Source organism: Corvus moneduloides, chromosome 1 (assembly GCF_009650955.1).
Source record: "Corvus moneduloides isolate bCorMon1 chromosome 1, bCorMon1.pri, whole genome shotgun sequence".
Lineage (NCBI taxonomy): Eukaryota > Metazoa > Chordata > Aves > Passeriformes > Corvidae > Corvus > Corvus moneduloides.
Window position 1 is genome coordinate 66,482,913 of NC_045476.1, and position 13,656 is coordinate 66,496,568.

Sequence of the window (13,656 nt, forward strand, 5' to 3'; positions counted from 1 at the left end):
CCGCCAGGTATGCCTAACACAAATTTTCAGCTTGACTTAAGTTTTTCTGGTTTGGGAACTTTACTTGTCACCCTAGTGAAATAAAAGCTGCCTGTGATATACTCTGATGATAAGATTTCCTTCTTATGTGTCTCTTTCTCCAGCAAGGAGACATTTTAGTCAAATCTCATATGGATTGCTTAGCACATTTTTGTGTTTCCTTCTGAAAAAAGTTGGTTTTTGAAAATGAAGTTTTGTTATGAAGGAAACTTAAATTTTTATACTGGATTAAAAATGCCGAGAGGTCTCCGAATAGTTTTTTTCATTGGTATATAATCCAAACAACCTCTCAAACTGTGGTGGTTTTGTATAGGTTATGAAAATATGAAGGTCTTAAAATCATGCTTGCTACTAAGTTTAATAAATTACCCTGTTCATTGCACATGTTTTGCTGTCATCCTCTTAATTCTGCCACGGCAATTCTGTATCTCTGTTCCTGGATCTGTGCTGACGCACTCCCTTCTGCAGGTTCCAGACAAAGCTGTTTTGACAAGCCAGACAGAGCAAGGTGGCAAAAATGCAATTCCCTCCCTTCACAGTAGTCATCAAGATGTGGTGTCCTCAGGTGCTGTGTTCTTTGAGGAAGGACCTGCACAGAGATTTTAAATTGAGAAACCAACCAAACACAGACCTCCAGAGTCTGTGCCCTTGGAGCATCCTTGCCATAAATGCAGTCAGATGCAGGGAGTTTCTGTATGTGACTTGGGAGAGAGAATATGGGGCTTGTCATTTAAGTGAGTCACCTGACTGTTGGGTTTACATCAGAGTTCAGAATGATCTTATGGGCTATCACTCTCTGGCAGTTCGATTACATGAATACATTCAGAAATCTGTGTGGTGGCCGGTGAACATACATTACAAGGGACAGAGAGTTCTCAGTAAGACAAGTCGCTAGTACCACAGGAACCACTTCATGTTAGGGCGACCAAAAAGGCTTCTCCCACGATGCATTGTTTTGTTATGTTAATCTACCCCAGTTTGAATTCCCCGGCTGGCTGTCAGCTTCTACCCTTCGTCGCTCCCCCAAAGCTTCCCCATTGGTCCCCGTTCCCTAGACCTGCCTTTTCCCTGCCCCTGGATAAAACTGTGGGCTTTGGGATCATGTTGGTGTTTGCCTCTGCAACCTTCGACAGTGTAGAAGCAATGAATGCTCCTGGCGGAACACACGCAAATGCCCTTCTGGACTCTTTGCTACCGACTATAACAGTGAACCCACCCGTGCTTGTGCGGGGGCACGCGGGACCACGGAGCCGGGCAGGGGCAGTGTTAGATGGTGCCTCACATTGGGTGCCACTTATTGCTGAGTCCCCTACGGCTCTGTGGCTCCTGTGCATGAACGCACTGACGCAGGGATGGCTTCAGTAATATTAAGCCGATAGCAAGGAGTTGAGAAGGGTCCTTGCTTAGAGTTCCACAGAAAGCAGTTTATTGCTACAACTTGTGAAGGTTTCTAGAGGCAAATGACCCCAAACACGTGACAGCTCAAGCTTAAGTACAGGGGTGTGGCTAACACCAGGAGCCAGCTGGGGAAGCAGAGCTGGGGTGCATTACCACAACCAAACAAGGCATCCTGGGAGAGGTTCCTTTCCCTCTCCATAACCAATAAGTCTTTGGCACCAGAGACTGTCTTACCAAGAGGCCTCTCTGTCTCTTGTACCACTGGTCAATTGGCCACCACAATCTGTACAGAGTATGTGTTGTCCAGATGCCCAGAACAGAAATCTGCAGTGCTGCCCATCCTTGAAGTGAGATATCTGCAAAGTATTAATTGTCTTTTAAAATTCCCAGTTAACTGCTGACCTGCTAAGCCAAGTAAGTTAACTGCTAAGCCAAGTAAGGTTTTTCAGGTTTAGTCACATTCTAGCTGCTGCTATGTTGATGCTGCAATGTTTTGAACATTTACACAATAGCTAAGGTTTGACTTGATTCTTGTGCTTATTGTATTTGCAGGGATAATGGTGCAGTCAAAATGCATAAATCTCTACTTAAGAAACCTTAAGATGGCTGACAGACTCTGTGTGATGGTGAGCCTTTTAATGTCTGATTGGCTTGCCTTCAGAGTTCATATTTAAGACTTAGGACTCAGTTGAGTTGAGTATCAGAGATATTCATCTCTTGTTTTGGCTTTGTTTCAGTTTTGAGGCCTGCAGAAGCTAAACAGTTCTGTTTGGTTAAAAATACATTGACTTGATCCATGGAGGATTTATAAAACCCCTGAAAGATGGTTTGATATTTAGATTTACCTTTCTTTCTATTTCGAAGTCTGTACTTCATGTTATACTGTGTGATGGTTTGCTCTTTTTGCAACTCCCCAACTACACAGTTAGTAGAGGTCATACTTGCTTGAAGTCATTAGACTGAAAGCAGAGAAGCAGGGAGAAGCAGACCAGCAAAAGAGCAGTTTCACTGCTGACAGAGCTGCTCTCCATAAAGTTTTCCAGATAAATGAGGAAAAGCAAGTGGTACTGCAGTTATATGGTAGTCTTATGAGCAAAGACATGAAGGAAACAGTGCTGGAGAAGCAGTCATAGGAGCCCTTGACTCACCAGAGTCACAATCAATTGTCTTTAGGAGCACTTGAGGAATACGCTTCCTTTTGGGGGAAAGTGGGGCTGCCTGCAGGATCAGAATGAAGTAAGGAAACGTGGTTAGGTTTATCCTTCCCATTCACAGAGGGGAAAAGAAATAGTACCCAATCTACAGGGTCAGCCAGTGATTGGAAGTGGGAAAGGACCCCCTTGGCATGATACTGTTGCCTGCACTGTAACTTTGAGATTCCCCAGGAAACTGTATCAATTTTTTTTTTTCTGTTTTGTATTATAGGGTTGTTCTCATTTTCTGTTGGAATTCCCAAGAGATTTTCATTCAGGTCAAACCCTTTGAACTGAAAGATGCGGGCCCTCACCATTGGTGTGTTTGTATCAAGCAATAGTGGCTGTACAAAAGGGTAAAAGCAAACAGCCCACAAAGCCCGTACCAACAGAACTGCCTACCCTACTCACTCCCAGAAAGAATTATTTTCTTTCCTTTTCTTTTCACTTCCCAAGCTGGAATTTAGGTTAATCTTGCCCTCCACATCTGTTCAGCAAATCTCTCAGTAATAGTTTCTGCCTGAGAAATTAATTTCTGGTGTTGTCCATGCCCTAATTGTCTGCTGCCTGCTAACATTTTTAGTTTAAGCTGTGTTTTTGGCTGTGACACCACTTCAGACATGACAGTGCCACAGGGCACCTTTTCTGACAGCAGTGTCTTGCCTAGGCTTGCTGTCTGAAGTGATGTTTGGTGCCGCTGCAGAAGAGGCACCCTGGAAAGGTACATTTGAGGTGACTTTGTCTCCATCTGTCCTACAAAGCCATGATGGCTGCTTTTCAGCTGATGGATTGGCATAGGATCAGGAGAGGAAAGAAGCCAGAGGAAGCTCAGGAAAGTAGAGCTCAAATTCCTCAAATCTGGAAAGCGAAAGAATGCTGTGGTTTGCCCAAGTGTGGGGAAAAATATCTTTTGTGAAGATGTGGGGTGGAGTGAGTATGTAAAGGAGACCTGTCTGTAGGAAAGATCTTTTGTCAAGATACAAAGCAGGATGGGCTCAAGGTTCTTGCTGTACACGACGTTGTCAAAGGTGAGATTCCTGAAGGCGTTGCTTTAGGGGAGCTGCAGTCCCTGATCCTGCTATCAGTGTCCCAGCTGCTCAGAGAGATCTTCTTACTGTCTGCATATGGAGCAGGGCTGGAGGTGTGACCACAAAGGTGCTTGCATTGTCTGTGTTATGGACTCACCCAAAGGTGTGGTAGCTGGCACCTTGGTATGGTCCTTGGCATCCTCAAGGGTGGGCAGCCACAGTCTCTGACACTGCACAGGGATCTTTTCTCTCTGTCCTTTGCTGAGGGCAGAAATGGAGTTGCAGATGACTTCCATGCTCTCTGTTTCCTCTCAGGCTGGGAAGGAACAGTCCCTGGCATTTCACATTCCCAGCTGCACAGGAAGCTTTTCCTCCTGTCCAGAAGGCAGAGTTGCCCTTATTTCCTAGCGAAGCAAACCGCAAAGTGAAAGTAGAGCACCTGAAATGCAAAGAGAAGTAGAGAGTTGGGACTGTTCAGCCTTGAGTAGAGAGGGTTCAGGGGGTCTTACAAATGTGTATAAATAACTGACAGGTGTGAAGAAGATGGAGCCAGGCTCTTCTCAGTGCTGTTCAGTGGCAGGACAAGACACAATGGACACAAAATCAAAGACAAGGAATTTTAGTTAAGCACTAAACCCCATCTTTTTTCCTGTGAGGATGGCTAAACGCTGAAATAGGTTTTATAGAGAGGTGGATTCTTTGTCCTTGGAGATACTCGTAACCAGACTGAACTTGGTCCTGAGCAGCCTGCTGTAGCTGACCCTGCTTTGAGGGCAGGGGCTGAACTGGGCCATCTCCAAAGGGCCCTTTCCACCTCAGCTGTTTGTGATATAAGTACATCTTGCTAACCTTCATAATCCTGTTCTTCAGTTAATAGAAAATGTACAAATAAGAGTATTTTGCTGTGTCTTCATGTGCCACACATGGTAGCCAGAATTGGAAAAATGCTTTTCCCTAATTATTAGATCAGAAATAAGTCTTGAGAATATTAAGGAAAACCTGCTGGTCCATTGAGGGTAATGTGTTGTTGAAAGGCAAGATTAGCCCAGTGCTGAGTTATTTGTGCCACACTTGCCATGTCCTTTACTGCAGTTCTGATTTACTAACAAGGTGAGGCAGTGTTGCTTGATGCCTGAAGCAGAGACATGTAGGGTGTTTTATTACAATTGCGGAGATAAAAAGGCATGAGCTACTGGTGTACTGAGCAGATGTAGTAAGAAGCAATGATTCTGTTATATTTGTGTATGGCAGAAAGACAATAATGCCACACACACTTTCTGACATTTTCAAGGTTTATGACTGTGTTTAGACCTGTCACCCTGATTTTTTTAATATTTTGAGAACTGGTAGCCTTAGTTGTGTTCCAGGTTACCTCATGACTGTAGCTTACACTGTTCTGCATCTGAAACTTGGAAAATGATTAGCATTTCTTACAAAGCCTGTTTGGAAGAAAAACAGTCCTTGTTTGATAGGTATTCTGTACGTGAATAAAATCTCCTAGTAACATAAATCACTGGGGTCATCCTATGTGCTATTAAAAAACAGCACACCTCTAAATCTAGAAATGTGAGAAATGTCTCACAACAACTTTTTCCTATAATCCCTTTTTTCAGGCTGCTACACCTTCCTCTTCTTCAGATAAATTGGATTTCTCCCCAGGCATGCCAGAGAAAACCCAGATTCCCACAGTGGCCCCAGAGAATGCCACTGAAGGTGGGATCATGCTACTTCCCACTAATACTGCACCATCTGAGCCCATGCAGCAGTTCACACCACCTGCTACGGCTGCTAAACCAGGTAATGTTTCCACATAGCTGGAGATCGGAGGGGTACCTGCAGGTTGGACAGAGGGTGGGGATGGCTTTCTTACTGTCAGGTTTCCAACCTGCTATTAGAAAGAACTCATTCTTTATCCAAATGTTACATAATCCCACTTTAAACCTGTAGACCGACAGTAACACTGCAAACTCCTGACCCTTTAGCCGGTTCCTTCTGAGGCAAAACTCTGACCAAGTCCACCAGTAATGGGAAATGACAACTCAAGCATATACGGCAAAGTAAAAAGCAGAGTCCAAGAGCCTGTTTTAAATTATTTAGGTTGGTTTTTTTTTTTAACTTGGTGAGCAATACCTGAGGTTTTCTGGGGTTTCAGAATAGTCTCTTCTAGCCATATTGTTATTTTTGGTGTGACTCCTCAGAACATTGTTCCCTCTCAGAAACTCAGCAGTAGAAGCCTATCCATAGTTGCCAGATACCATGCAGCAACATAAGTGGGACCTGAGGAAGCTCAGCCCTTAACAGGGGAGAACACAGCCTCCAAATCCTGGGAAAACAAAAGTTTTGCTCTAATTTCTAAACTGTGGGGAAGCTTATCACACTTACAGCTGCAGAACAAAAGGTTTTATTTTGAAAAGGACTTTTAACCATCATGCCCTCTATAGTTGGGTTAAATTCTGTATGTATGTTCATGTATCGTCTTTCTCCTGCTGAGTTTCCTACCTCCCTGTGCACACTGACAAAGGGTTAGAAGGGCCATGAGAAGCAGAGAAGTACAGATGTGTGTTTTTCTGCACTCCTGATGTGCTGAGGGATATGGAGAGCTAAGCCCTTTGCTTCCTGGTAGAGAAAGTCTGGTTTGAGACATTCTTGACACCCTCTACCAAAATGCAACCTGCCAGCCAGGATAGCAATAGAAGGTAACAGGAAGAGATGAGCTACAAGAGATTCCTCTCCAAGGCAATGGATCATCATTACCATTGACTGTTGACTAGGCAGCTCTTCCTCCTCCTCCTTCACAGGAGGAGGTTGAAGAGAGCTCAAAAAGGAGTTTGGAATAAGAAGCTGAAGGGAAAGTTGAGATGGATCTCACTTTTAAGTACTGCTTTATACAAGGGTTGCCTAAAGTTTGTGTGTTCTCAACCACACTGTCTAGAAAGTCTCAGTGACAGTCCCTCCTTCTCTCCTTTGGCCATCACCCTCTTCTAGATATTTTATTATCATCTCATGTGAAGGTCCAAGTGCAAACGTTTGCTCCACAGGTGTCTAGGGCAACTCCCATGATCAATTGTGAAGCCTTGGGTGAATTTAGGTAGCAGTGACAGAAAGTGTGCTGTCAATGTCTTCGCTTCATACATTTTTAGACCCATCAGCTGCCGCTGCTGAGTAGCTTCTTTGGCATCTCTTCTGAGTTGGACATTTAGATACTAGTGAATGTTGCCTTTGGAGAACTTTCATTCTGTGGTTTCCCAATATTGAAAGAAAGACATTTAAAACATTTGAAATACAGGACTAAGCGAACTTTCCCTAAGCTGTGCTTTGGTGTGTTTCTGCTGGCGGCTGTATTTGTGTATTTTAGCATTTTTTGAAAGAGAAAACAGTTTTCACAGATGAGAACTGGATAGCAAGTGGATTGAGTGTGCATTTCAGGTGAAAGATAACCATTTGTCCTGCCATGCAAGTGAATTTTTTACAAGGAGCACAAGATGGACAGTGGAACTTGCCTTACAAGTGCCACACAAACATAGAAGTAGTACTTCTTGGTGAAAGTGTGATATGAAAGTTCTAGTATGCTTTTTTGTCTTCTGTAACTGTATTTTTTTAATTCCTGCACTTAATTCTTTATGCAGAGCATTGTTACCTCTGATATAAAGGAATAATGAGAATGCTTTTCCCTAAAACACAAGTAGGGAAAATGACACTTCATAGCTGGGGAAGAAAAAAAAAACTTTGGTTTGGTAAAAGGTGAGGGAATCACAGCCAGGATTAAATACATAATTATTTTATAATGCATTAAGGATTTTTTTTTATTAATTTTCATTGCCTGTTCTCTTGTAGAGTACTTGTCAAATTTTACTTAATCCATTGCAAATCATATTTGAAGATACTAAATTTTTATCAGTTCCATCTGTTATAACATAGTGTACTCATCCTGTCTTATATGCAGTTAAAGAACTTACCGTGTCTGCTGGGGATAACATACAAGTGATGCTACCCAAAAACGAGGTTGAACTGAATGCCTTTGCTGTCCCACCACCATCTACAAGTGAGTTGAATGCCTTGGTACACAAGGAGATGCACATACTACCAACTTGTAAATGCAGACAAGTTCTGAGTTATGTGAACATACACCACTTAGGATAAAACAATTTTTCTCATTTCTGATACTGCCTCTTTTGGGGCTGTAACTACAGAGAGAATTTCCTCTGTTGTATTTTAAAGATGATTTTTTTTTTTAAGTGGCTTTTACTTTCAGAACCTGAACTTACTAGCCAAATGGTTTAATAGAAAGCCTGTAATTTCTACCAAAAGATGACGTGGCCTAGTTTATAGCATTTTGCTGTAAAGCTCAGGGGAAGTGGGGGAAGTAGGTTTTGAATGCAACATTTGCCTTAAAACTACCAGCTTCTGAATTGCAGGAGCAGATAAAAAAATGTTTTGTAAGTAGCTACGTAAAACACATCGGCTTCACATGAAGCTGGTTTTTGTAAAGAAGTTAATTATTTGTGAAGTCCATTACATCCTTGCTGCTTTACCAAGTTGCAGCACACTGGGAGTTTAACATGTGGTCATACTGCTTAATTTTACAGGCTTAAGCAGTAGCAGTCATGATTTCATACTGTAGCATTTTATCTGATGAGTGGTGAACTTGGTTTCTTTGTTTTCTGGGCTTATCTTGAATGCAAAACTGATTGTTTTTACACTGTGTTATTGCTCTTAGAAACAGCCTACACCTATGAGTGGAGCTTAATCAGTCACCCTGCTGACTATAGTGGGGAAATGGAGCACAGACACAGCCAGACTTTGAAGCTCTCTCATGTAAGTGAGCTGTAAGCTCAGGCTCATTATGTTTGTGTGGTCCTTTCATAGAATTGTAACCTGTGGGGAAGGGAACCTTGGTTCAAGGAGTTCAAATGGCTTCAAGCCATCCTGAGTCTCTTCACTTGTTTGTGTCATCAAATTTATGCCAGTGTCTTAAAGTGCTCTGATAATTTTCTAAGATAGAGTAAAAATCCTTGGTGTTTGCTTCATATTCCGCACTTCCAGGCAGTGACTAGTGGCCTTTTATGTATGTGTTTATAAAAGTAGCTTGAGGATTCAGACATCCAGATTTATTCTGTTATTGTCAGATTTAAGCATACTTCTTTTGTATAATTCAACATGTAACCCTATTTGTTTTGTGTTTATCCAGTTGTCAGTGGGACTTTACGCCTTCAAAGTGACAGTTTCTGGTGAAAATGCCTTTGGTGAAGGTTTTGTAAATGTCACAGTCAAACCAGGTAAATCAGTTGGCTGATATAATTAATTTCTTCAACACAAGTACAGAATTCTTATCAAACAGTCTCTCAGTTACTGTTTGTCAAGGACATCTGGCAGTCCAGTCATACCGACATGTTTCATATCTTGGCGTCTATCAGGGGTTTTAAGGAAGTAGAGCTAAGGGTCTTGCTCACTGTGTTTAAGTGCTCTCTAGTCTTCTCCCTCCTCAGGCAAAGCCTGATAGCGTCATGCCCCCTTTCCTGGTCCTGTTCTCCACCTAGGGACAGCAATCGTGCTGATCCCGCTCTGTCTGCAGGCTACAGTGCACGGCTCTGATCTGAATAACACCATGTAGGAGCATTGCAGTGGAACACTGCTGTGTCAGCACAGTGCTCATCAGTAACCTGTTCTTTGCCTTGTCCAAAAAGGACAGCAGATGCTGCAAAGCTGCGTGTCCTAGATTTAATCTAGGGAACTATTGATCTGTAGACTTAACATTAGTTTTGCCTGGGCTTTCACTAATATTTTTTTCTTCTCCTTTTTTTCTTCTCCTCCTATCTTTCTCACAGGAGTCAGAATTAACCAGCCACCTGTTGCTGTTGCTTCACCCAAAGTGCAAGAAGTTTCCTTGCCTACAACTTCTACCTTCATCGATGGCAGTCGTATGTACTGGACCATCCTGTGCTTATATACTGTATTTTTAATACACAGTTACAACATTATTGTTTGTCAATTACAAGTGAAATTTCTTCTTCTCACTCTTCTCAGAAGTTCCCTGAATAATGATTTATTTTGGGGATATGTGTCCAGTTATAAATTACTTTACTGAATTAAAAAATTATAAAATGCAACCTTGCACTTGGAGATTGAGATGCAGTGTGTCAGAGACTGCTGCACCCAGACAGCAGCTACTCTTGCAGCTTCCTCCTGTCATGCCCAGAGAGCCTCTGTGCCTGTACAGCTGGGGCCATAGTAGAGAGCTGTCAGATAGGGTGTGATGAGGTGTAATTACATCCATAATTACTAAGTGCAGACAAGTTGGAATGTGCAGAGTCTGAGACTGACTTTTTTTTTTTAAATTCATGTGTGTGAAGAATTGTTTAGATAAATCATACCAAAGGTAACTTGGAATCTGTGGTTCATGAAGCTCATTTAACTATATTTGAAGAGACAATTGTAGAAAACCAGTTAGGAATGAGTGTATGAATGACTCAAGTATTCATTCCAGCAATTGCTACAAGAAAGTGATATGTTTTTCTTTAATGAATGTAGAAAGCATGGATGATGTGAAGATAGTGAGTTACCACTGGGAGGAAATTAAAGGTCCCTTGCGAGAGCAGAAGGCATCTGCTGACACACCTGTCTTGCACTTGTCTAACCTTGTTCCTGGAAACTACACCTTCAGGTACCTGCATGATGATTTTCTTGGGGGCTTATCTGTAATATCAGCTAAATGTTTGTTTCTTTCAGTGCTCACATGTATCTCCTCAAACAAAAAACTTAATTTTTCATCTGCATACTGTTACTCTTCATTTTGCACAGTACAGAGACATATGGAGCAGTTTTATTAAAAAGTGCTTGCAGTGATCCTTTACAACACAAAATTACAGAAAAGAAGGTATTGTAAATTAAATATGTCCCCACTTCCAGCAATAACTGTGACAGACTATTTTTTTTTTCTCAGCTTAGCAGTTGGCTTGTGCCCTGAACGAAACTATGCAGTCAGGCTGTGAAAGTCATCCTCTGAAGGGTGGTGGCAGACAGAATAATATTGGCAGACTGATCCTCACAAGGCATTGTTTTATGCTGATTTTACTAAGAGTCATTCTGTTCTTTATAAAAGAGTTTGCCTTGCTACTGGTTTCCTCCATTTATGTATTGCTGAATCTGGGGTTTACCTCAACAATGGAAGCAATGTTTGTGGTTCTGGGTGCTCTAGTAAAAATCAGTCCTTTTTTTCTGAGCTTACTAAAGTCCAGTCTGCATAGAGGCAGACTTCCCACTGACCCAGCTTGGGTTCTTTGGCTGCCAGTGGGTTGCCTACCAGCCAATATATTATGTATCAGTGTAGCATCCGCAGAATGTTGAAGTCAGCATACATAGCCATTAACTGCGGTGCTTTGCATAAGCTTCACCAGAAGTCCTACAGCTTCCACTTTAGTTCTGTGTTCTTTATCTGGAGTTGTTCCATTTCATACAGTAGCAGAAATGAGTGTTAATTTTTTTCCATATTAAAAGGGGCAGATTTTGCTTACAAGCAATGCTTCTAAGTATGTTCCAAACCCTAGGGAATTAGGAAGTCAGTTGTTATATCTCTTCACCTTTGGGGGAGGCTGATTTACCTGAACAGTAGAGCAGTGTGTTGAAGATTACAAGAAATTAGCTGGTCAAAAAAATCCAGTGCCCGTGATACGCATGGATGTGCACCCATTGCAAAATATATGTGTTCCCTAATGTCTGAGGTAATGAACACTAGTTTTGTTCCTGCTCAGGTTCTCTTCCGTGTGATCAGCTGCATGCAGTTTTCACAGCAGAGGTGGATTAGAGATTAATTGGTTACAACACTGCAGAGGGCAGCTGTCATTCCTTTGAAGTGCCTGCAGCAGTCTCTTTTTAAGATGCTTTTGTATTTCTGAGAGGCAGTAATGTCTGGTTTTTAAAAAAAACTGTACATTTTTAGTTCTGTGACTTGACATTGATTTTAAGCACCATTAAAATTAGTAATAGTGTGCCATGATCTGTTGCTATTCTATAAGCAGAGGTTCTGAATATCCAGTGTAGTTTTAGATGCAGATGTTGACAGGGACTGTTTCACTATAGGGGATGAATAAAATCCCTTTTTTTTACCAAGTACATTTCTAAAAGAGTTTGCAGTGAATGGAGCTGTTGCTATTGACAGCAGGTAAAGGGTTTAATCTGGGATCCAGAATAACTAGGCTTTTTTTTGTTTTTCTTAAAGGTTGAAAGTTGTGTTTGTAAACAGTTTTCTGAATTTCTTTCCTACCTTAGTTGAGGGATATGTGTGTCTGAAGCAGAAGTTCATATCATATAATCAGTGCCTCTTGTTTAGGTGGTGTTTGAAAAAGTGCCAGAAAAAGATTAATATTTCAATTTAGAAGTTGGCAGAAGTCCATCTTAACAGATACTGTTTTTCATGTTGTAGACTCACAGTGATTGATTCAGATGGAGCAGCCAACTCCACCATTGCATCTCTGACTGTCAACAAGCCAGTGGATTACCCACCTATTGCTAATGCAGGACCTAATCAGGCAGTCACTTTGCCCCAGAACTTCATCACACTGAATGGAAATCAGAGCAGCGATGACCATGAAATTGTCAGCTATGAGTGGTCGCTCAGTCCCAAAAGCAAAGGCAAGGTTGTAGCAATGCAGGTATGTGTATTTCTCCTTGCATAGGATTGAAAAGATCTTTTATCTTTGCCTCTAACATGAGCAAACACATACCTAAGTAACTGCTCAGAAGCACTGAAATACCGAGAGTGATGTTATTCTGTTTTTGTTTTTCTCTCACATGTATTCAGCTCTTATTTTAGATACTACTTTTAATTCCTTTTCATAATTTTTTTCATTCTTCGGGGCTAAACAAACTTGCTTGTTCCCTGGTGGTTTGGAAAGACTTCAAGTTCACATTTTCTGTCCTTGAACCTTAGAGGCTGTTTCACAGGCTCCCATCTTCTGAGGCTCTGGGCAGAGTGAAAACTGGTTATAGGAGAATGTGGGGATAGTCAGAGTTTTCTTGAAACACTTTCTCCTGGAGAGAGTAGAACTCAAATAGAAACTTAATTTTCTGAGTGAAAGATGACAAGACCTTTTGGCACTGTTTATGCAGCCATGCTCTGTGGTGGGTTTTTATGCTCACTAAAACTGGGTTTCCAGTGAAGCCTTACAGAATTTATTCTCTTATTTTTATGACTGTTTTTGGTTTTGTTGTTGTTTTGTTTTTTTTTTTTTTTAATCTGAGAAGTTAATAAATATTTTCATTGGACTTGCATCTGGTAAGTTGAAGATTCTTATAGCTCTGTAGGCTGTTGAGATAATTAATGTAATGAAGCCAGCTGGAACTCAGAAGCCATTTTTTATAAGAGACGATTTCTGCCAGGTTGGCAAATGCATTAGACCTTCAGAACTGGAAAGAGATTGCTCTGTAGATCTGTTTAGGAAAGGAATAATATTATTAATGCAAGTCTACACTGTAGAGGAAATTTAAGAATTATAGAAGGACTTACAGCATAACGACTTATTTCTGATCATTCACCAAGTCAAAAACTCCAAAAGCACCTGAACAAACTGAACTTGTAGTTTTTGAGAGCCATTCAATCTTAAAACAACCTTTCTGAAGGAAAGGAATGACAGCTTAACATATCCAATGGATTCATTGGGTATTTAATGTGGAAGTGCAAGTGCATGTTACAGTTTCTTTTCAACAGACTGGTGGGGGGCGGGGGGTCCCAGGTGCAGGGGAACCAGCCGGAGTCATGACACGAACACCGATACGATTTGAGCATTGTGCTCCAGTTTTATTGTTTACTTTAACCAAGTTATACTTTGCAAAGTTCACACCCCTTTCCCAGGAGAAAGCCTCTAAGCAGCAGGGGAGCTGACCAGTGTATACCTTTTCCCAAGGCTGTTCAAGGCTGCCAGCTAGCAGGTGCCTAGCAAGCCTATCTTCAGCCTGAGGCCCCGTCAGGGGTACTTCTGGGGTGCCCAAGCTCTCCTGGGGTA

The 13,656-nt window shown here is 41.7% G+C and overlaps 1 protein-coding gene across 3 annotated transcripts in view; it reads left to right on the forward strand.

Moving 5' to 3' along the window:
• KIAA0319 (KIAA0319 ortholog) overlaps nt 1-13,656 on the forward strand; it is a 58,910-nt gene that overhangs the window by 25,020 nt on the left and 20,234 nt on the right. For all 3 annotated transcript variants that reach the window (XM_032113880.1, XM_032113900.1, XM_032113891.1), the window contains exons 4-10: nt 5,272-5,455; nt 7,602-7,700; nt 8,376-8,473; nt 8,847-8,934; nt 9,484-9,576; nt 10,187-10,319; nt 12,078-12,306. In XM_032113880.1, coding sequence (XP_031969771.1) covers nt 5,272-5,455; nt 7,602-7,700; nt 8,376-8,473; nt 8,847-8,934; nt 9,484-9,576; nt 10,187-10,319; nt 12,078-12,306 — 924 coding nt within the window. The remainder of the gene's footprint in view (nt 1-5,271; nt 5,456-7,601; nt 7,701-8,375; nt 8,474-8,846; nt 8,935-9,483; nt 9,577-10,186; nt 10,320-12,077; nt 12,307-13,656) is intronic.